The sequence below is a fragment of the Erythrolamprus reginae genome, chromosome 6 (assembly GCF_031021105.1).
Source record: "Erythrolamprus reginae isolate rEryReg1 chromosome 6, rEryReg1.hap1, whole genome shotgun sequence".
NCBI lineage: Eukaryota > Metazoa > Chordata > Lepidosauria > Squamata > Dipsadidae > Erythrolamprus > Erythrolamprus reginae.
In genome coordinates, this window is record NC_091955.1 from 7,501,040 (window position 1) to 7,525,300 (window position 24,261).

Consider the following 24,261-nt stretch of genomic DNA (forward strand, 5'->3'; position numbering starts at 1 on the left):
GATGGGAGTTGGGCGGAACATGGACCATCCCTGGAGTCTGGGGAAGGCTCGGACAAGTGCTCTGCATCCGAGGCAGAGAGAGGGCCAGGGCCATCTGACAGTTATCAACTGCCTTTGGAGTCAGACATCAGTGAATTTTATTTCTAGTGCAACTCAATTCCGGTGGATCCAAAAAGGAGAAGAACCAGAAAAACAAAGCTGGGCGATAGATCACGTCTACATCGGAGAAGCGTGTCCCAAACTCTGCAGTGGCCACGGATATTGTACCACGGGTGCCATTTGTATTTGTGATGAAGAATACCAAGGTCAGATTTTGTGAAGATGCTTTTTCCTTTTTTCTGAGCTGCGGTATGTTTGTGTTCCTTTAAATCAGGGGTGTCAAACTCCATTTCATTGAGGGCCGCATCAGCATTGTGTTTGACCTTGGGGGGAAGGGGGCATGGCCAGGGTGGGCATGGCCAACTTGATATCATTTATCTGGCATCCTGAGCACTCTGACAGCGAAAACAGCCTTCCGAGCTCCATTTTTAATTGTCCGGCTCACCTGTTGTCTGGCTCACCTATTTTCGGCATCAAGAATTTTCCTCCCGGTGATCCAAAACCAGCTTAACGAAATTCAACTGCTGGAAATAGAAACATTAATGCATCTAAAGGATGCCCAATTTGGAAAGACTATTCTAAAACTCGATGGGAAGAAAGATCAATACGTACATAAATCTACAGAATTTCACTCTTGGAGAACCTTTTTTTGATTCGCATGCCAAAAGGGGTGTTTGTGGGTTTGCTAGCATGTGTCCACCTGCCCATACCCCGTCTGGAGGTAGGGAAAGCAAGTAGAATGCATGGCTGCATAGCTAGAGGTATCACAAGCAGGAAGAGGGAGATTGTGATCCCGCTGTACAGAGCGCTGGTGAGACCACATTTAGAATACTGTGTTCAGTTCTGGAGACCTCACCTACAAAAAGAGATTGATAAAACTGAACGGGTCCAAAGACGGGCTACAAAAATGGTGGAAGGTCTTAAGAATAAAACTTATCAGGAAAGACTTCATGAACTCAATCTGCATAGTCTGGAGGACAGAAGGAAAAGGGGGGACATGATCGAAACATTTAAATATGTTAAAGGGTTAAATAAGGTCCAGGAGGGAAGTGTTTTTAATAGGAAAGTGAACACAAAAACAAGGGGGCACAATCTGAACTTAGTTGGGGAAAGATCACAAGCAACGTGAGAAAATATTATTTTACTGAAAGAGTAGTAGATGCTTGGAACAAACTTCCAGCAGACGTAGTTGGTCAATCCACAGTCACTGAATTTAAACATGCCTGGGATCAACATATATCCATCCTAAGATAAAATACAGGAAATAGTATAAGGGCAGACTAGATGGACCATGAGGTCTTTTTCAGCTGTCAATCTTCTATGTTTCTATGTAATGGTGTACTTTAGACCCATACTCCTTAGTGACAGAAATAATGAAGCTTGGAACTAACTCTGCAAAGGACCCCTTCAGTAACTTGGACACCAGTGTTGCATCCATCCAAGTTGACTGTTCAGAAAACATGCATATAAATTTTTCAGTTGCAATAACTTGATAACTGTTGGATACTCCTGTCCATTCAGTAAGGGGTGAGTGCAAGTGCACTAGAGTGCCTTCCGTTCCCTGTCCTATTGCTCTCCTATATCTCCTATACCTTTCTTCTATTCCTATATCTCTTCTTCTATTCTTTCATTGATATGTTCTATTACTATACCTTCTTTTCTATTCTTTCTTAGATATATTTTACGACGAGTATCTCCTCTATAACCTTCATCATGTATTTTATTATGTGTATATAGATATATATACTCACTAAAACCCTCATTGTGTATTGGACAAGATAAATAAATAAATAAATAAAAATAAATAAATTCTTTCCAGGTGACGACTGCTCGGTTTTCAACCACGAACTTCCCAGCTACATTAAAGACAATTTCGAGTCGGCGAGAATTACCGAAATAAACTGGGAACTTATTCAGGGTGGAGTGATAGGGAACGGATGCGGGCAGCTAGCCCCATACGCTCACGGCGACTCTCTGTATTTCAATGGCTGCCAGATAAGGCAAGCGGTGACAAAGGCCCTGGATTTAACCCGAGCAAGGTAATTTTAGGTGTCGTGAATCTAAAATGTCCCTTCGGTGAAGCCAGTGTTTCTCAATTATTTTCTGTTATGATGCCTCCCTTGGAAGAAATAAACATTTTGCGTGCCCCCCTACTCTCCGCAGGGACGATTTGCAATATTTTTTTTGAACCCTGAAATAAGCGCTTGGCCTTATTGCCCTGCACTGAAAAGCTTGATTGGGTTTATTATCTGGAGAAGTCTTATTTTGGGGGAAACAGAGTATCTATCCATCTATCTATCTATCTATCTATCTATCTATCTATCTATCTATCTATCTATCTTTCTACCTTTCTATCTATCATCTATCTATCTATCTATCATCTATCTATCTATCATCTATCTATCTATCTATCATCTATCTATCTATCTATCATCTATCTATCTATCATCTATCTATCTATCTATCTATCATTTATCTATCTATCATCTATCTATCATCTATCTATCTATCTATCTATCTATCATCTATCTATCTATCATCTATCTATCTATCTATCTATCTATCTATCTATCTATCCATCTATCTATCATGTTTCCCCGAAAATCAGACCCTGTCTTATATGTATGTATGAATGTATGTATGTATGTATGTATGTATGTATGTATGTATGTATGTATTTCTGTTGGATCAAATATTAAATATTGAGCAACAACCACAACAAGATATTTATTTTTGGGGAAAAAATCCATCAGATCAAGCTAGATGTTAATAAAAGATATAATAATAGAAACATTGGGAAGAAAGTTACCTACTGTAATACTTATTTATTTATTCTAAAATCCTCTATCTCATATCAAATAACTCTGGGTGGTCAACAACTTAAAAAAAAACATCATAATATCATAAAAAATACAAAGCAAATTAAAAAATGAGTATTCTTTTTTAAAATGAATTCTTTTTTTAAATAAATAATCTTTATTAAATATATACATTAAAATAACAGAAGAGAAAAAAGAAACAGTAGGAAGAAAGAAAGAAAGACAAATGGAAAGTGAACATACCGGTAAACATAAAACACTTAAAAACACGTATGGATCCAAAGTATCTCGGCAAAGATAACGCAAAAATATCTTGTAGCAATATATACTATCAACATTTAAATTTGGTTCAAAGCTCCAGATTAATTAATTAATTAATTAATTGACTAGTTCTTATAATAATTTTTATACAAGTTTGATTGCACAAATCAGTAAGAATTGCAAAGTTTGAATTGTTTTGCCTTTGCGTATGTGGTTGTGTGTGTGTGTCTGTATGTGTAGCTGCCAGCATTTGGATAATTCTTTTGTTCTTGTTGTAGATCATGAATTAACTCGTTCTCTTTGCTATCGTCCTTCCTCCTTGCTTTCCCCTCCCTCCTCCCCTCAGCAAAATAATGTTTGTTTTACAAATTGGAAGCCTTTCCCAAACTGATAGTTGCAACACGAATCTCAGTGATCCCAACACTGTGGACAAAGCCGTGTTGCTCCAGTACAGCGTAAACAATGGGATCACATGGCAAGTCATTGCACAACACCAACCAAAAGACTTTATACAAGCCCAAAGAGTGTCTTACAATGTGCCGCTGTGAGTATGCTATTATTATTATTATTATTATTATTATTATTATTATTATTATTATTATTAATTGGATTTGTATGACGCCCCTCTCCGCAGACTCGGGGCGGCTAACAACAGTGGTAAAAACAACATGAACAATGCAATTAATAAAAACTACTAAAAAACCCTTATTATAAAAAACCAAACATACACACAAACATACCATGCATAACTTGTAATAGCCTAGGAGGAAAGGATAACTTAACTCCCCCATGCCTGGCGACAAAGGTGGGTCTTAAATAATTTGCGAAAGACAAGGAGGGTGGGGGCCGTTCTAATCTCTGGGGGGAGTTGGTTCCAGAGGGCCGGGGCCGCCACAGAAAAGGCTCTTCCCCTGGGGCCCGCCAAACGACATTGTTTGGTCGACAGGAAGGCCAACTCTGTGGGACCTTATCGGCCGCTGGGATTTGTGCGGTAGAAGGCGGGTTCCGGATGTATTCTGGTCCGATGCCATGTAGGGCTTTAAAGGTCATTACCAACACTTTGAATTGTGACCGGAAACCGATCGGCAGCCAGTGCAGGCCGCGGAGTGTTGCAGAAACGTGGACGAATCTAGGAAGCCCCACGATAGCTCTCGCGGCCGCATTCTGCACGATCTGAAGTTTCCAAACACTTTTCAAAGGTCGCCCCATGTACGTTTCTCTTTTCTTTAGCGCGAAAGGCATCCGGCGCAGAAAATCAGGACCTCACGCTAAATTCTTTTAAACCTGATTAACACTATTGTGCCTATAACACGAGATCTAATCAAAGATCATGCCTATAACACCAGAATCTACTTAAGTAACAGTCAGCGTTAAATTGGTGCTAGATAAGAGACGAATTCAAGAGGTTGAACTTGGACCATTTGTGGGAACGTAACAGCTCCAGGCTAGTTCCTCTCTTGACTCCACCTGCAGGCTCTGTTTGTCCATCTGTTTTTTAAAAAATCATCCAATCCCTGAATAAAGAACAGATAAAATTTGGTGTTCAGAGAGATGGAGATATGAAGCCCTGGGTTATTGAAAAATTGCCATTTGAATTGTATCACAAATGTGCAGCCAGACCAAATTATTGTTTTTCGCAAATGCGGCTTCAGTGAAGGTGAATTGGTTTCATTTATTTTATTTTATTTTTTTATTTATCAGATTTGTATGCCGCCCCTCTCCGAAGACTCAGGGCGGCTAACAACAGTATAAAAAGACAATGTAAACAAATCTAATATTAAAACTAATCTAAAAAACCCCAATTTAAAGAACCACTCATACATACAAACATACCATGTATAAATTCTATAAGCCTAGGGGGAAGGGAAATTTCAATTCCCCCATGCCTGACGGCAGAGGTGGGCTTTAAGGAGCTTGTGAAAGGCAAGGAGGGTGGGGGCAACTCTGATATCTGGGGGGAGCTGATTCCAGAGGGCTGGGGTCGCCACAGAGAAGGCTCTTCTCCATTGCTTAGTCGACAGGACCCGGAGAAGGCCAACTCTGTGGGACCTAACATGTTTATTTATAGTGCATTTGTTTATTTTATTAAATTTAAATGCTGCCCTCAATGATAGGGCCACTTTGGGTGGCTTTATTATTTTATTTATTTATTCTATGCTGCTCAATCCTAAAGGACTCAGGGCAGCTTACAACAACAATATTATTATTAATAATAACAATAACATTAGCTATTATTATTATTATTATTATTATTATTATTATTATTATTATTAGATTTGCATGCCACCCCTCTCCGAGGACACAATATAAATCCAATATAAACAGATACAAAATGATAGAGAGAAGTCGAACATTATCAAAGACTAAAACATTATCTAGAACCAAAACTCCATGAAAAAAATTATAAAAAGGACAGTCACAATCATATACATACACACCATTCATACAATTGGCCATCAGAGATGTAAATTTTTGTGCCTCGGGCCTGCCGGCAGAGCCAGGTCTTCGTGGCCTTACGAAAGGCCACCAGGGTGGGAGCAGTATGGACATTGGGTGGTCATTGGTTCCATAGAGTCGGGGCAGCCACCAAGAAGGCCCTTCCCCATGGTCCCGCCAGCCTGCATTGCTTAGTCGACAGGACCCGGAGGAGGCCAAATCTGTCAGCTCTTATTGGTCTCTGGGAGGTATGCGGCAAGAGACGGTCCGGTAAATAGTCTGGCCCTGAACCATGTAGGGCTTTATAGGTAATAACCAACACCTTACAGGTAGTAAAGAGATGAATACAAAAGCAGTTCACTTTGGGAAGGCTACATATAAAACTAGAAGGAAGGAGACAGGGATGAGAATTTCTGCTTTATAATTTATGACTTCTTCAGAAGCTCCTGATACTGCACGTCATACTCCCAATTTTATCTCTTTTTTTTTTTTGGTGGGGGGGGGGGAATTAGTTAGGCATGACCTACAGTAAAGCTCTCAGCATTCCTCACAACCAGCTTCAACATCCATTTTTAGGGCAGAGCTGCTAAGATTCTAATACAGTGGTACCTCTACCTAAGAACGCCTCTACTTAAGAACTTTTCTAGATAAGAACCGGGTGTTCAAGATTGTTTTGCCTCTTAAAAAACATTTTCTACTTAAGAATCCGAGCCTGGAAAAATTTCCCAGGAAATTTGAGAGCGGCACAAAGGCCCGGCTAGTTTTCTGCCATTCCCCCTTTAATCCCGGCCATCTCGGGCTTTTCTGGGCTGCCAGAGGAGCCTTTCGGTGGCGCTTGAGGAGGCCTTGGCAGTCCAGAGCGAACGGAGCATTTTCCTTTCTCTGGGCACTTGGAAGGGGAATAAATCTCTGCCAGCGCCCAGAGAAAAGAAACGCTCCCTTCGCTCTGGGCAGCGACTGTCCTCCTCCTCTTCTTCCTCCTCCTCCTCCCACCCAAATTCTGAGCTTTTATTTCTTTCCTAATGGGTTTGCACAGATTATTTGCTTTTATATTGATTCCTATGGGAAAAATTGCTTCTACTTACAAACTTTTCTGCTTAAGAACCTCATCATGGAACAAATTAAGTTCTTAAGTAGAGGGACCACTGTACATTCTAATCTAATTTTCAACAAGCAGATCCCTTGAAGGATTTTTAAATGGCTTTAGAACTCAAAGTGTGATCAGAAAAACAGAGTTGGAAGGGAGCTCAGAGGTCCTCTAGTCCAACCCCGTGCTCAGGCAGGAAGCCCTATTGCCCATGATGGCAAATTTATGACACACATGCCACAGGTGGCACACAGAGCCATATCCGAGGGCATGTGAGTCATTGCCCTATGTTCAGCTGCGGTGTGTATGTGCGTGATGTCCAGCTGATTTTGGGCCTTCTGCAGTGCATGGGGTAGGCTGTTTTCACCCTCCCCAGGCTTCAGGAAAGACTCCGGAGCCTGTGGATGGCGAAAAACAGATCCAATGGGCCTACTAGAGTTTCAGAAACGACATTCCAGTTGTTCTGACGGGCTCTCTGGTAGAATCCTCCCAAAAATTCACAGGTACAAATTTCAGAAAAAAACACGTTTGAAAATTCAAAACAATGTTCTTTATAATGAAAAGTCACTTAAACTAAGCCCTCTTTTGGTATAGCAAAGAGCACTCGTCTCCAAACAAACTGGTAATTGGTACAAGTCCCTTATCAGTTCTGTGATACTTAGCTTGCAGCTGTGAGGCAATTCACAGTCCTTCTTCTTTCACAAAGTGAAACACACTTTGCTCTGGTTTAGTTTCAAAGCGGGGGAAAATCAGCACACAAAAGGTCAAAGTCAGTAAAGCAGTCATGAAACACAACGATCAGATAATCCTCCACAATGGCCAAACCTACAGGCTGCTATTTATAGCAGCCTCACTAATGACCACAGCCCCACCCAACCACAGGTGGCCTCATTTTCTTTGATAATAATCTCTCAGTTGTTGCTGCCTATGCATCGCTCTCCGCATGCGTGGCTGTATCATTAACTCTTGTTCTGAATCCAAGGAGGAGCTAGATAATTGATCTCCTTCTGAGCTGTCTGCCACACTCTCCTCCTCCCTGTCACTCATGTCTTCTTGGTTAGAGGAGCCTTCATCAGCAGATTCCAGCGGGGGCAAAACAGGCCTGTGGCATGTTGATGTCTCCCCCACATCCACAGTCCTTGGGGCAGGAGCTGGGCCAGAGCTAACCACAATACTTACAAACTTTTCGGCTTAAGAACCTCATCACGGAACAAATTAAATTCTTAAGTAGAGGTACCACTGTACATTCTAATCTAATTTTCAACAAGCAGATCCCTTGAAGGATTTTTAAATGGCTTTAGAACTCAAAGTGTGATCAGAATAACAGAGTTGGAAAGGAGCTCAGAGGTCCTCTAGTCCAACGCCCTGCTCAGGTAGGAAGCCCTATTACCCATGATGGCAAATTTATGACACACATGCCACAGGTGGCACACAGAGCCATATCCGAGGGCATGTGAGTCATTGCCCTATGTTCAGCTCCGGTGTGTATGTGCGTGCTGTCCAGCTGATTTTAGGCCTTCTGCAGTGCAGGGGGGTAGGCTGTTTTCATCCTCCCTGGGCTTCAGGAAAGACTCCGGAGGCTGTGGATGGCGAAAAACAGATCCAATGGGCCTACTACAATTTCAGAAACGACATTCCAGTTGTTCTGTCGGGCTCTCTGGTAGAATCCTCCCAAAAATTCACAGGTACAAATTTCAGACACACACACGTTTGAAAATTCAAAACAATGTTCTTTATAATGACAATTCACTTAAACCAAGCCCTCTTTTGGTATAGCAAAGAGCCCTCGTCTCCAAACAAACTGGTAATTTGTACAAGTCCCTTATCAGTTCTGAGATACTTAGCTTGCAGCTGTGAGGCAATTCACAGTCCTTCTTCTTTCACAAAGTGAAACACACTTTGCTCTGGTTTAGTTTCAAAGCGGGGGAAAATCAGCACACAAAAGGTCAAAGTCAGTAAAGCAGTCACGAAACACAACGATCAGATAATCCTCCACAATGGCCAAACCCACAGGCTGCTATTTATAGCAGCCTCACTAATGACCACAGCCCCACCCAACCACAGGTGGCCTCATTTTCTTTGATAATAATCTCTCAGTTGTTGCTGCCTATGCATCGCTCTCTGCATGCGCGGCTGTATCATTAACTCTTGTTCTGAATCCAAGGAGGAGCTAGATAATTGATCTCCTTCTGAGCTGTCTGCCACACTCTCCTCCTCCCTGTCACTCATGTCTTCTTGGTCAGAGGAGCCTTCATCAGCAGATTCCACCGGGGGCAAAACAGGCCTGCAGCATGTGGATGTCTTCCCCTACATCCACAGTCCTTGGGGCAGGAGCTGGGCCAGAGCTAACCACAACACCAGTAGGCCCCTGAGGCCCATTTTTTTACTCTCCGGAGGGTTTTCTGATGCCTGGGAAGGTCGAAAAACAGGCCAACCAGAGATCAAGGGGCTTCAATGAGGCCTACGCATATGCATGGGAGGAGGGCTTTGCATTATGGCCTCCGAAGTCCCTTCCAGCTCTGTTACTTTATGCTGTATTCGTGTCTGCTTCCTCACTGTGTCATTTCTCATTTTAGGGAGGCGCGGATGAAGGGGGTGTTACTTCGCTGGTGGCAATCCCGCCACAGTGGCTCAGGCCACGATCAATGGGCCCTGGACCACGTAGAAGTTGTTCAGTGAGTATAACGCATGTTGTCACATGACCACCAGTCCCATCTTCCACATCAGAATGAGAAACAAAAAAATTCATGACGGAGTCCTATTTATTAAACGAGGGGGTTTGGGAATGTTTTATCTGCAAATCTCTCTTTATTGTGAAATAAAGGCAGAGGAAACAGGGGCTTTTTGGAAATATAAGGGGAAATAGATATCAGCGGAATGCATCCACTTTAAGATGGGAGGACTTCAACTCCCAGAATTCCCTCGCCAGCATGCAATAATGTACATAGTGCAGTGGGGAATTCTGGGAGTTGAAGTCTACCCATCTTAAAGGGGTTTGAGAAACTGCATTAAACAACAGCAGTGTGAAAGAAATTCATCAGTATAAACCTGATTTCCGTTCTTTGCAAGCAAAATAGAAAATTGCATTGCTCTTACGTAGCGTAATATTGCTATTAACTTTGGCACGCAATTCCTTATTTTAAAATAGCAGAATATTCTCGAGAAGTAAGATTCATTATATTATGGTTCTGTGGACAGAGATTATATTCTTCCCTAGCAGTTTTACTAAGTAAAAGTGTTTTTGCTTGTTAATTCTTTCCCTCCCACCATAAAATGATCTCATGGTAGAAAAACCACTTTATATATAGTTTATATATTTACAGTATATAGTTATTTACCTTTTCTCTAACAATTTCCTGAAATTCTAGTGTCATGCCGGGCTGGGATTCATCGCTACCGTGTTTGGCTGAGAGAGGTGTGCTTATCCAATAGATAGGTTCCAATGTTATCTTATTTAAAATTTTGGAAGAATATGGCTGACAAAATTTCGAGCTGTAAGATTACCTCCGGAAATGTTGATTAACTGTGAAAACTATCATTTCCTCGAATCACATTTAAATTAGGGCTGGAAAAACCAATTGCTACTGAGTTTTGTTATACTATATAGTGTGTAGTACTATTCTACCCCAGTTAAGAACGTAACAAAGTTTGGATTAATTTAATTTAATCAATAAGCCACTACTAATAACTGGCTTAGTAGTGGAGACACACACACAAATCTAAAAGCAATCTTTTCTTAGGAAAAAACCTCACCTGCTAATTACTCTCCATTGGCAGCTGGCATAAGTTGATAAATCAGAGCAATGTGATTATTTCTTATTATCTCATGAAACTTCAAAAGCTTGGCAGAATGCCCAGAAGTCTTCCACCATAAGCAGAGAAACAGAGATTCACAAGACACTTAGGGCAGATACATGATTCTACAATGTGGTTTCCTGCAGCCTTTCAGCTGCCTCTGCTGTCCTTAAGAAGACTAGAGGAGTGGCCAATTAGCCCCAAGTCTTACTCCCGAGGAGACCTCCTCTAGAGTAACCACTCCAGCCCCGCGTTCTCTTGCATTAAGAAGAAAAGCCTCTTCTTCCTCATCACTGCCAAGAGGTGCTGGAGGTTCTGAAGGCCCTGGTTGAACCTCTGCCTCTGGCACTGAGTCCTCTCCATCCTCCTCACTGTCCGACTCGGGTGCCCACTGCACAGACCACTGGTGTATCACCAAGTCAGTCTCCTCTTGAACAGGATCCGCTATCAGTTGTACAGGCTGCTGGTGCGCCCCAACTACTATTTTCCTTTCAACATTAGCAGTGGAAGGCGTCCCTGGTTCATGATCACTCTTACTGTCTTACACTCTTACACCATGATTACTCTTACTGTCAACATCCAGCTTGATGTTGATGTTGTCTTACATCTAGCTTGAGAATCAAAATAAAAGTTCAGGATCACTTCCGTTCTAAAAAGCTTATGGTTATTCAATACATAGTGTAGGAATGCTGAGATAAAATCACCATGTTTTTCAGAGTATAAGAAGCACCTTAGTTTGGGGGGGGGGAGGAAAAGAGCCGGGTTGGCGCAGCAGGTAGAGTGGTGTACTGCAGGCCACTGAAGCTGACTGTAGATCTGAAGGTCAGCGGTTCAAATCTCATCACCGGCTCAAGGTTGACTCAGCCTTCCATCCTTCCGAGGTGGGTAAAATGAGGACCCGGATTGTGGGGGCAATAGACTGGCTCTGTTTAAAAAGAGCTATTGCTAACATGTTGTAAGCCGCCCTGAGTCTAAGGAGAAGGGCGGCATAAACATCGAATAGATAGATAGATAGATAGATAGATAGATAGATAGATAGATAGATAGATAGATAGATAGATAGATAGATAGATAGATACATAGATTAGAGAGAGAGAGATAAATACATAGATACATAGAGAGATAGAGAGATAGATAGATAAATACATAGATAGAGAGAGAGAAAGAGAGATAGATAGATAAATAGATAGATAGATAAATACATAGAGAGAGAGAGAGAGAGAGATAAATAGATAGATAGATAGATAGATAGATAGATATAGATAGATAGATAGATAGATAGATAGATAGATAGATAGATAGATTAGATAGATAGAAAAATCTGCATACCAGGTATTCATCTGGCTAGCATCCTTAGTCTGGTCAGTTTCAGCACATTATTTTATCCCCTGGTTAGGGCTGAAAAAAATCTTCAGAGGGAGTAGCAATGAAAACAAGCTTGCAAAGACTTAGGGCTGAAAAAACTTCTTCCGAGGGAGTAACAATGAAAACAATTTGCTATAAAAAAATCTATCAGTCTATGGACAGCCCTAATTTAAACAAGTGAAGCTGACAAGAACAACTTAAGATTCCTTCATTTCTAGTGGATTCTGCTTTTTTTTTTTTTTGCACCCGATAGCACCAGCTTGCATGGCTACCATGCCATACTTAAAATTGTAGCCTTTCTCCAACAATCGGTAGCCTTTCACGCTTAGCTTCCCTGCCTAGTTTATATTTTTTTTAAAGCCACACTCTTTGCTAAGCTTGGCCTCTCATCGCATCAACTCCTAAGTTTAACCTAACTTGAAAACAGACCTTATTACTGATTTGTCCAGTAGCTTTCACACCGGTTAAGCCAAAAATCGTGTTCGGATGACAAAAATTCATAGTTCTTTTTTTTTTTCCAATTAGAAAACCTGTTAGATTATTATTTTTTTTTGGGGGGGGGTGATTGACGTGATGATGACCAGTTAAGATGCTGGACTTGTCGGCGGCAAAGCTGACAAGGTTCAAGATCCGAGCGCCCCACCTAAGAGTTTGAAAGCATGCAAATGCGAGTAGATAAATAGGTACCACTTTGGTGAGGAAGAAATAACATTCCATGCACCACGGTATATAATCATGCTGGCCACATGAACACGGAAAAGTTTTTGCGCAATGCTGCCTCTCTCGACTGAAATGGAGATGAGACGGACATGACTGGACAGGGGAAAAGTTTTATATCTAGAATATTATGACTTAAGCGAGATGTATAAAGACCAAGTAATAATAATGAAAGAAAACAAGGAAGAAATTGAAGGTTTACACCTAAGAGCAAGATACACCCTTATCAAAGCTTTTGTTTGTATTATGTTTTTCTGCTAAGCAGCCCTTAGAATGGGTTACCAATTTTAAAAAAAATCATAGATTGAAATTATTAAATTATACTCTTGCCCTCTCATTGTACCTCTCCCTCCCTTTCCCTCATCTATCTGTCTATCTTCCTATCTATTTTTCTATCTATCTATATCTATCTATTATTTATGTATCTATCAGCCATCCGTCTGTCTGTCTGTCTATATCTATCTATCTATCTATCTATCTATCTATCTAATCCTTCTTTCTATCCCTCTATCATATCTATCTATCTATCTATCTATCTATCTATCTATGATCTATGCCTTTTATCTATCATCTATCTATCTAGCTATCTATCTAATCCCTCTTTCTATCCCTCTATCACCTATAACCATCTATATCTATCTGTCTTGTCTGTCTATCTATCTATGATCTATGCCTTTTATCTATCTGTCTTTTATCTATCATCTATCTATCTATCTATCTAATCCCTCTTTCTATCCCTCTATCACCTATAACCATCTATATCTATCTATCTATCTATCTATCTATCTATCTATCTATCTATCTATCATCTATCTATGATCTATGTCTTTTATCTATCATCTAGCTAGCTAGCTAGCTATCTAATCCCTCTTTCTATCCCTGTATCATCTATAATTATCTCTATCTATCTATCTCTCTGTCTGTCTGCCTGCCTGTCTATCCATGATCTATGCTTTTTATCTATCTGTCTTTTATCTATCATCTATCTATCTATCTATCTATCTAATCCCTCTTTCTATCCCTCTATCATCTATAACTATCTATATCTATCTATCTGTCTGTCTGTCCATCTATATGATCTATGCTTTTTATCTGTCTTTTATCTATCATCTATCTATGTAGCGCACATCGTAAAACAGATTAGAATTATTCAGTGATCTTTCTGTCTCTTTCTGTCTCTAAAACACATCATAAAAGTTTTTTTTCAGTTGCTCTGTGTTTCTAGCTATCTATATAATCATATTCAGTTTACACAGCTTACCATGCAACCAAAGTGAGTTTCAGAGTTTATCACAACAATATAAAAACTGCAGAAAACCGCATTGTGCTTTTGGGATAAAAGCAGCTGGGCACTAATGCCCAGAGATTATGAAACCCTTCGTTCAACTTGGCCTGACTTAAAAATATTTGCCTACAGTGCCTTGATAGTTTATCTGTGGCTTTTATACCACTAGAGCAGGTTGGCAAAGAGAGATAGAGATAGAGATGTATACCAGCCTTGGGAGGCAATTCCCTTCTTGTAATTTTGCAGCGTAGCTTATTATTATCTTTTTCGCTGGATTCGGAGGATCTTGATAAGCAGGAGGCAATTATCACAGCGGGCTTGTAAGGTGGTTCACTATTGATTTTATCAAGTCAGGAACACGGCTTGAATTGCAGTCAACAATCCTCTCTGTTCTTCCACCTCTTGGGCCTCTTCCCAGACTAATTTAAACATAGGAATAAGAGGAATAAAAGAGGGGCAATGTGAAAGACATACAGAAAGTTGAAGCGGTTGCTGCCAACTCTTTCTTTCTTTATATACCTATAACTTTTGAGCCACAGGCTGACGGAACGCCAAAGATTCGTTCCTTTGAATTATTCACATTTGCACCAACATACAAAAAAAGATCAGAGCAGATTGTCACCAGGACTGAATAGCTATAGAACAATTCAAAGGGTGGGGGGGAGAGTTCAGGTTGAGGGGCGTTTCTTAGAAGAGATTAAAGGGAGGGAGGGAGGGATAGATGATAGACGATAGATGGATGGATGGATGGATGGATGGGGGTAGTAGATAGATAGATAAGCAGGTAGGTAGGTAGGTAGATGGATGGATGGATGTAGGTAGACAGGTAGACAGACGGACGGACGGACGGACGGACAGGTGGATGGGTTGATAGATGGAGGTAGTAGGTAGGTAGATAGATAGATAGATAAATAGATTAGATTAGATTTATTGGATTTATATGCCGCCCCTCTCCGTAGACTCGGGGCCGCTCACAACAATGGTAAAAAGCAATACATAGTAACAAATCTAATGTATTTAGCAATCTAAATTACAGTTTTAGGTTAAAAAATCCAAAAGAAACCCCAATATATAAAAAACAAGCACATTGATAGATCGATTGATTGATAGATGGATGGATGTAGGTAGTAGATAGGTAGGTAGGTAAATAGGTAGGTAGATGAATGGGTGGATGTAGGTACTAGGTAGATAGACAGCTAGATAGGCAGATAGATAAATGGATGGATGGATGGATGTAGGTAGTAGGTAGGTTGGTAGGTAGAGATAGATAGATAGACAGAAAGACAGACAGACAGACAGACAGACAGATGTAGTAGGTAGATAGGTAAATAGGTAGCTAGGTAAGTAGGTAGGTAGACATAAGTAAGTAGAGAGAGATGAGAGAGAGACATAAGTAAGTAGAGATGAGAGAGAGAGATACAGATAGATGATAGACAGACAGAGATAATAATAAATAGATAGAAGGCAATTGTTCAGTCCAATAACTAGTAATATCCTCCAGTTCTGCTAATAAAAAAATTAAGAAAATTGGCTGGCACCAACATTGCACTAAGTCATGTTTAAGTAGAGTTGATGGCTAATTGGTGAACTGATTTTTAAACTAAAACGATAGAGGCTTTCGAGAGGTTTTTAAATTTCATTTCTGATTGCAGAACAGTTCTTTGGAGAAAGCCCTTTAGCGGTATACTTAGCTTATCTTTAACATTACAAACAAACACCCAGCAGCATCTCCAGGGTGGGTGCCAAACCGATCAGCCTGATGAAAACAAGCATCCTGCTGTAGCAAAGCAAGCCCCGCCTCTCTTGCATACGGCATTGGGACATCACCCGCCTATCTCAAAGGGGTGGAGCTAGGAGCAGGATGAGAAGACCCTGCTTTCATCACTTTGGTTAAAGTAACGGGAACCTGCAGGTCATCTATAGCAGGGGTGTCAAACTGGATTTGATTGACGGCCGCATCAGGGTTATGTTTGACCTTGCGGGGGAGCAGGGAGTGTGACCGGAGCCGTGGCTAGCTGGACATCACTCATTGAGACTCTGTATTCGGCTACAATGCTGTCAGGGTTCCAAATAGCATCGGAAAATACATCAGAATCCGAGGCATAGCATTCCTCAAAGTTCCAATTTATTAGCGCCAAGTTGGCACATCTGTGGGAAACCCGAATCTAAAGTCCAGTTGAAAGTTCATTCCTTTGTTCCCATACCCACAAATTCACCACTTTGACCAGTCTCCTTCTGCCAATGTGTCCGTTACTCCCATCAGCTTCCGGGCAGGTGTCGAATAAAAGATGACCTTGAGAATCCAAAAGGAATTTGTTTATGGCTACCAGCAGGCCCTCCCAAATTCCCACAGCATTATAATACATGGCAGGCCAAAGTCTCCAAATCAAACAATGGTTTCGGCCTCTTGCAGTCCTCTGCCAGTGAAAACGGAGGCTGGAGCGGGGCTGCGCAGGGCCTCCCCGAGCTCCGTTTTCACCGGCAGAGGGCTGCAGGAGGCCGTCGTGACCAAAAACGGAGCCTGCAAGGACCACGAGTGGCCCTCCCGATCTCCATTTTTGCTGGCAGAGGCTTCTCGGCCTAGTCTTTCATTGTTACTACGGTGACCCCCACAAACCATATCTAAGCACCCCGCAGGCCAGGACCAGACTTGAGTTTGACACCCCTGACCTATAGAAACGCTTCCTTTTTGTCTAAATTATTTCTTCTCTCTGTTTGTGTATCTACTCTGTAAAAAAATAATAATAATTTACAATCAAAAGCGATACTTGCTGTGCATGTGGGTCCTTCCCTAATCAAAATCCACACCCCTGCCTGCTTTTGACAAGATACCAGCACTCTTTTCTGATTATTTCCATAAGAAGCATTTCAATATAAAATGTAAATATTTATGCTTAATATCTTTATTAAGACAAAAAAGAGATTAACACGCCAGCTGAGGTTTAATTTCCCATTCCTAACTGTAATTGTAATTGCGCCAAAATATGAAAAAACTGAGAAGAGCCTCCAAAATATTTATATTATATTATTTTTCATGAAACTGAATGCTGGAATCACAATATTTCGTATAAGAGGCATGCAGCTAATCTTTAGATATATAAATATATATATATATATACATCGTCACCATGCTTTTCATGATTGAATATTGTATCTTTTGGCACAAGAATTTTAAAGGCTAAGATGGGGGAAAGATCTTTTTTTAAAAAATATCTTATCAGTAGTAAAGTACATTCATGCCTATCTTCTTTTTGCTTCATCTCTTTAGCCCAGAATCATGTTGATAATAATCCAAAATATTTATTTTATATACATTAGATATTACTTATTCCAACCTAGAAAAGTAAATGTTACATTTTTTGCAGCTTTGTGCTAGCTTGCCCATTACTTACATTAACTCTTTTTATATTGTAAGTCTTATTTCTGAAATATAATACAGTAGTACCCCTAGATACGAGCATAATTCGTTCCATAAGGGAGCTTGTATCTCGAGGCACTCGTATCTGGAACAAGTTGTTTTTCCCCGCCGAGATAACCAAAAGCAAGGATTTTTGCGCCACCTAGTGGACGCTCGGCTCATATCAGCACGGAACTAGAACAGAAATGTCTCTCCCCTCCTAGCTCGTATCTTGAAATGCTCGCATGCAGAGCAGCTCGTATCTAGAGGTACTACTGTATAAGACATGGTTATATATATAAAAAAGATTTGAATTATTGCAACTATAGAGATCTACTTTCTTTCAACCGGAAAGTAACTTGTTCAATTTTTATTTTCAAAAGAGATGAAAGATCCTATATTGCCTCTAAGCCTCATCAAGCTTTTATGACTAATCACAGTGCTGCATGCATTGAAATACATTTTCTAATTTGTGTTGTATTTCATTATTTGCTGTCATTGGTTTTACACTAGAGTAAGGTAAGTGATTTCATTCCTGCAATATCAGTGCAGCCCTCACCTTCGCAATTGTCATTCCGTTCACTAAATAACTGATATTGTCGTTGAGCTGAAATCAGCCAACTTCAGCTGTCTGTCCAAACCTGAAAAGTCTTATCTGAAGCGTATTGTGATTCCAAGTTCGTTTGAAAGTCTAGATAGCTGCATGTCAAATAATTGGAATTTTTGCAATGTTTTGAAAGCTGCTGGGTTGAATCTGTTCGATGTTTACCGAAATCCAAAAGGAGAACAAAGGGATTTCTCAATCTCAAATAAGAGAGCGATAAGGAGTCAATTGCATCAGATCAATTATTTCAATTCTATCTGTGGTACACCACAGCAATAGACTTCTTCTGGCTGACCTCCTCTGATCTGGGAAGCTAAGCAGAGGTCAAGCCTAAAACCAAATCAGTTCCCTTGCTGTAGCCGGGCCTGAATCCTGACTGTTGAGGGCCCAGATAATCGGCTTCATCCAAAGACCGTTGGAGCGGGAGCGACACCTATAAAGGGAAGATTGGAGACAGGACGATAGTTGTTCAGAACAGCTGGATCCAGGGAAGGCTTTTTGAGGAGGGGCGCACAACTGCTTCCTTGCAGGGAGACGGAAAGGACCCCTCCCTCAAAGAAGTGTTGACAATCTCCTGGTCCCAGCCCCCAGGAGGAACACGGGCAGTGATGGGCTCCTACGGGAACAGTCAGGAATGTTCCGGTAGCAAAATTTAGAGCTCTACCCCAGAGCACCCAATTTGCACTGAAAGATATTGAAACAAAATGCACAAGCCACGCCCACGGTGTGGTAGTAAAATTTTTGGTAGCCCATCAGTGGACACCGGTCCAGTAAACAGATAGCAGAGCTCATAGCTCACTTCATCAGGCGTCACCAACTCAAACTCCTTCCACACAACAAGACGACCCCGTCACCTCGACTGACCCGCGTTCCAGTTGGATTCAAGGTCCGTCTTGAACTGGGTGATTTTATCTGCAAAAAACTGATTGAAATCCTCAGCACTATCCACAGAAACTTCCTGAAGCCCCGGAGTGCGAAAAACAGCATTACGGGCAAACCGGAAGTCCATTTTCTGAACTTCCGTTTTGCCCGTTGGGCTGTTTTTCACATTCCAAGGCTTCAGGGAAGCTTCGGAGGGTGAAACAGCCTTCAATTCAATTTTCAATTCAATTTATTAGATTTGTATGCTGCCCCTCTCCGAAGACTTCCTCAAGGAGCTGACCTAGGGCAATGCCTCACATACCCTCCGATATGGCTCCACATGCCACCTGCGCGCCACTAGACCCACGTGCCATAAGTTCACCATCACGGGTCTAGTAGTCACATAAAATTGCACGTTCTTCAAACATAATTTCAGGGATGAAATCCAGCAGGTTCTGGCAGGTTCTGGAAAACGGGTAGCGGAAATTTTGAGTGGTCCAAAGAACCGGCAAATACCACCTCTAGCTGGCCCTAGAGTGGGTTGGGGATGGAGATTTTGCAGTATCCTTCCTGCCACACCCACCAAGCCACGACCACCAAGCCACACCCACATAACCGGTAATTTTAAAAAATTGGATTTCAGCCACTGCAGAATTTGTGTAGATCATCCAATCTCCGAAATAAGCACAGGATTAAATGTTACTGGCTTTTCAACTAACACTAAAGTTTAGTCATTTTGATGGTGGCCCATGACTGTTTTAATGAAGTTTTACTCTGTTACTTACCTTGCTAATTTTGAAGAGAAATGGGATTTTTTTTATATAAACATATATATATATAAACATATATATATATAAACATATATATATATAAACATATATATATATAAACATATATATATATAAACATATATTATATGTTTATATATGTTTATATATATATGTTTATATATATATGTTTATATATATATATATATATGTAGATTGTTCTGAGTTCGGGTTTTGCCCTGTGTAATGTTTTGCATGTCTATGCGACGTTTCGGTGAAATCACATTCACCATCTTCAGGCTGGAGTTCCAATCTTTGTGTTGTTGTAAATGGAATATTAGCAAACTGACATTTCTTCCTAGTATGTAGTGTGGGGGTGGAGATTTGCTTTGAATGTAGCAAATAGATTGGGTGACTATGCTTCAGTGATCTGATTGGTTGGTGTAATCAATCCAATGTATGTGGCAGCCACATACATTGGACAAACTAACCGAAGAGTGAGCCAACGCATAGCAGAACATGTGAATGCAGTCAAAAAACAAGAAAAGACCTCCTCCCTTGTCCAGCACATTAAAAAAACAGGGCACGAAATTGACTTTGAAAAAACTAAATTACTCCACAAAACAGAGAATTTATATAAAAGAATCTCTCTAGAAGCTATCGAAATTGAGAGGAGACCCCTTTGTTTAAATAAAAGAGATGATACCTCCCGCCTGCCAGAGATTTGGAAACCAGCCTTAAACAAAATAATCAACATGTCAATCCTTCTAATTATTATGATTTTAGAATTTTATATTTGGAAATCAGCCTTAAACAAAAAACTTCATAAAATCTTCATGTCATTCCTTCTAATAACTATGATTACACCAACCAATCAGATCACTGAAGCATAGTCACCCAATCTATTTGCTATATTCAAAGCAAATCTCCACCCCCACACTACATACTAGGAAGAAATGTCAGTTGCTAATATTCCATTTACAACAACACAAAGATTGGAACTCCAGCCTGAAGATGGTGAATGTGATTTCACCGAAACGTCGCATAGACATGCAAAACATTACACAGGGCAAAACCCGAACTCAGAACAATCTACATATATATATATATATATATATATATTTGTTTTCGTAAATTTTCACGGGTATATGTATGTAGATTGTTCTGAGTTCGGGTTTTGCCCTGTGTAATGTTTTGCATGTCTATGCGACGTTTCGGTAAAATCACATTCACCATCATCAGGCTGGAGTTCCAATCTTTGTGTTTTTGCAAATGAATATTAGCAACTGACATTTCTTCTTAGCATGTAGTGTGGGGGTGGAGATTTGCTTTGAATGTAGCAAATAGATTGGGTGACTATGCTTCCGTGATCTGATTGGTTGGTGTAATCATGGTTATAGAAGGAATGGCATGAAGATTATGAAGTGTTTTGTTTAAGTCTGATTTCCAAATATAAAATTCTAAAATCATAATAATTAAAGGATTGACATATTGATTATAATGAGGTGTTTATTTTGTTTAAGGCTGGTTTCCAAATCTCTGGCAGGCGCGAGGTATCATCCCTTTTATTTAAACAAAAAGATCTTTTTTCAATTTCAATAGCTTCTAGAGAGATTCTTTTATATAAATTCTCTGTTTTGTGGAGTAATTTAGTTTTTTCAAAGTCAATTTCGTGCCCTGTTTTTTTAATGTGCTGGACAAGGGAGGAGGTCTTCTCCTGTTTCTTGACTGCATTCATATGTTCTGCCATGCGCTGGCTCACTCTTCGGTTAGTTTGTCCAATGTATGTGGCTGCACATGTTTTGCAAGGGATTTCATAGATACCTTGGTATTCTAATCTTCATAATCTTCATGCCATTCCTTCTATAACCATGATTACACCAACCAATCAGATCACGGAAGCATAGTCACCCAATCTATTTGCTACATTCAAAGCAAATCTCCACCCCCACACTACATGCTAAGAAGAAATGTCAGTTGCTAATATTCATTTGCAAAAACACAAAGATTGGAACTCCAGCCTGATGATGGTGAATGTGATTTCACCGAAACGTCGCATAGACATGCAAAACATTACACAGGGCAAAACCCGAACTCAGAACAATCTACATATATATATATATATATATATATATATATATATATATATATATATATATATATATGCAAATGTTAATTAAAATAATGTCTGTCTGGGGAATTCTGGGAGTTGAATTCTACAGATTTTAAAAGTCACTTTGAGAAACGCCAGTCTAGGAGATAGCCAATAGCTTATCCTATGATTGGAGAATTAAAATCCCACCCAAATAATGGAATTAATTCTGAACATCTCTGCACGATCTACTGATGTGAACATTCTGCTTTCCAATTCAAGAGGCTGGTTCCACTAAGCATATGTTCCTTTTCGATTTACAGATACAGTGATACCTTGTCTTACAAACTTAATTGGTTCCGGGACGAGGTTCTTAAGGTGAAAAGTTTGTAAGACGAAACAATGTTTCCCACAGGAATCAATGGAAAAGCGATTAATATGTGCAAGCCCAAAATTCACCCCTTTTGCCAGCCGAAGCGCCCGTTTTTGCGCTGCTTGGATTCCCCTGAGGCTCCCCTCCATGGGAAACCCCACCTCCTGACTTCCGTGTTTTTGCGATGCTGCGATTTTACTGAGGCTCCCCTCACTGGGAAACCCCACCTCCAGACTTCCGTTGCCAGCGAAGCGCCCATTTTTGCGCTGCTGGGATTTCCCTGCTGGGATTGTCCTGCAGCATCACAAAAACATGGAAGTCTGGAGGTGGGGTTTCCCATGGAAGGGAGCCTCAAGGGAATCCCAGCAGCACAAAAATGGGTGCTTCGCTGGCAACGGAAGTCCGGAGGCGGGGCATTCCGGCGGCGGCGGTGGGTTGGTAAGGTGAAAATAGTTTGTAAGAAGAGGGAAAAAAATCTTAAACCCCGGGTTTGTATCTCGAAAAGTTTGTATGACGAGGCGTTTGTAAGACGAGGTATCACTGTACTCCCAAATTCCTCTAATGAACCAAAACAGACCCTGGGGGGGGGGTGTCTGCTAGTGGAAAACAAGTTAGTTTATAGCAGGAGAGATGTAGATTTCAATCTAATCCCAGAATGTCTTTCCTTTATCCCCTGTTAAACCAACTAAGGAGTGCCACTTTCTGTTGTAACTTAAAATAAGACTCTGTTACACACAAGTGGGTGTAAAGGTGAAATCTGATTTCTTAGCATAACAAGTATATTGGGAGAGGATAATTTTTAGTTGCACATTGGAGAGAGAGAGATCATAGAATCTAGCCAATCTGTAATTGGCCATACAGTTGCAAGTGTTAGACTGCCATCTGGAGGCTAAAAGGCTGCATAGCTCAGCAAATTTCAGCAAATGTGGAAAATCAATCCAAGGTTCCTTTTTTCCCATTCCCGTTTCAGTCAAATGGTCGTAAACCGAGGAGCTCCCTGTTTTAAAGGAACCCTTTTAAAGTTTAACACGTTGTTATCGGTCGGAGGGCGGGCGGACGGTCTTTGCGCTGTAAAATTCGAACTCTGTACTCGCGGGTTGAAGTGACGCTCTTCTCTTCCGTTCCTTCTTTCCGTTGTGCAGCACTCGCAAACAAAATTACATGATGAATTTTTCACGGCAACATGGGCTCAGGCATTTCTACAACAGGAGACGAAGGTCACTTCTTAGGCGATCCGCGTGAAGAACAAGATATGACTTTTCCTCTTTTTGTTTTTCCTTCCTTCCTTCCTTTCCCGACCTGTGACGTTTTGCTTTCAATTCCCCACAACCGTGCACCGCGAATTTGATTTACGAGGACTTTTTCTCCACACGCACACACACCCCTCCCTTTTCCTTCCTGGAGGTATTATTTTGCAAGCCTCCCTCAAGGCAGAAAAAATTACCGCCCTGTTTTTTTTTTCCACACTGTGATCCTCATGGGAAGTGACTTATTTTCCTCATAGGTAAATGTTTTTGAGTGTTGTTGTGTCTGTGAAAAATAAAATAAAATGTGATTCTGTTGTAATACCAGTTACAGTGGCAGTGTTGGAAGTAAAGCGACTGTTTTGAACAGGAGGAGGAAGAAGAAAAACAAACGTATAAGCACAAAAAAGACTTAATATTTAACGTCGGAAAACTACGATATATTAAGTACAATCCAGTATTTAAACGCACTGTATTTTGGGCTCTGTGTCATATTTTATATGATTAAGTTATTCTCGTCCTCTTTGTATCCTCTTCCGCACCTCGGCACTGCGCCAACGTTGGGACATTTTGCAGGTGAGGCCTGCACAACTTTAAAAAGTTTCGTTGCCATACATAAAGCGAACAAAGGCCGGACTCCAAAAATAATAAAATCTCAAAAGCCATTGTAGGAGACCGTGATGTCCTTCACTCCTTCTCCTTGTCTACCTGTTAATCATTGTTTGTGGTAACCCCCATCACCAAAACAGAAGCCTCCTGTTTCCTTGTTTGAGAAGTACAGCCATCCTCCGCGGAGGAGTTACCGACAGTAGCTGCCATTTGCTCTCTGTAGTAATGGAGTGATTTGTAAACAGTGGAACGTTTTCTTCTTCGTGTTTCTTTGTGGTTCGTTTCCTTTTTTTGAGGGGCTGGGGGGGTTCATTCTGTATCTTGGATACTGCCTGTGCCTCCCGCCGGCGACACGATTTATGATCCCACAAACTCTTTTAACTGTCTGTAAACTTTCACTCTACAAGGAATCAACTACAATTCAATGCTTCAATAAAGATGTCAACCAAT

General features: G+C 40.8%; 1 protein-coding gene across 2 annotated transcripts in view; it reads left to right on the forward strand.

The window, feature by feature from the left end:
* The window catches only part of RELN (reelin), a 522,908-nt gene extending 498,647 nt beyond the window's left edge, over positions 1-24,261 (forward strand). For both annotated transcript variants that reach the window (XM_070755186.1, XM_070755185.1), the window contains 5 exons: positions 148-305; positions 1,919-2,138; positions 3,526-3,723; positions 9,279-9,377; positions 23,101-24,261. In XM_070755186.1, coding sequence (XP_070611287.1) covers positions 148-305; positions 1,919-2,138; positions 3,526-3,723; positions 9,279-9,377; positions 23,101-23,200 — 775 coding nt within the window. In that variant the 3' untranslated portion in view covers positions 23,201-24,261. The remainder of the gene's footprint in view (positions 1-147; positions 306-1,918; positions 2,139-3,525; positions 3,724-9,278; positions 9,378-23,100) is intronic.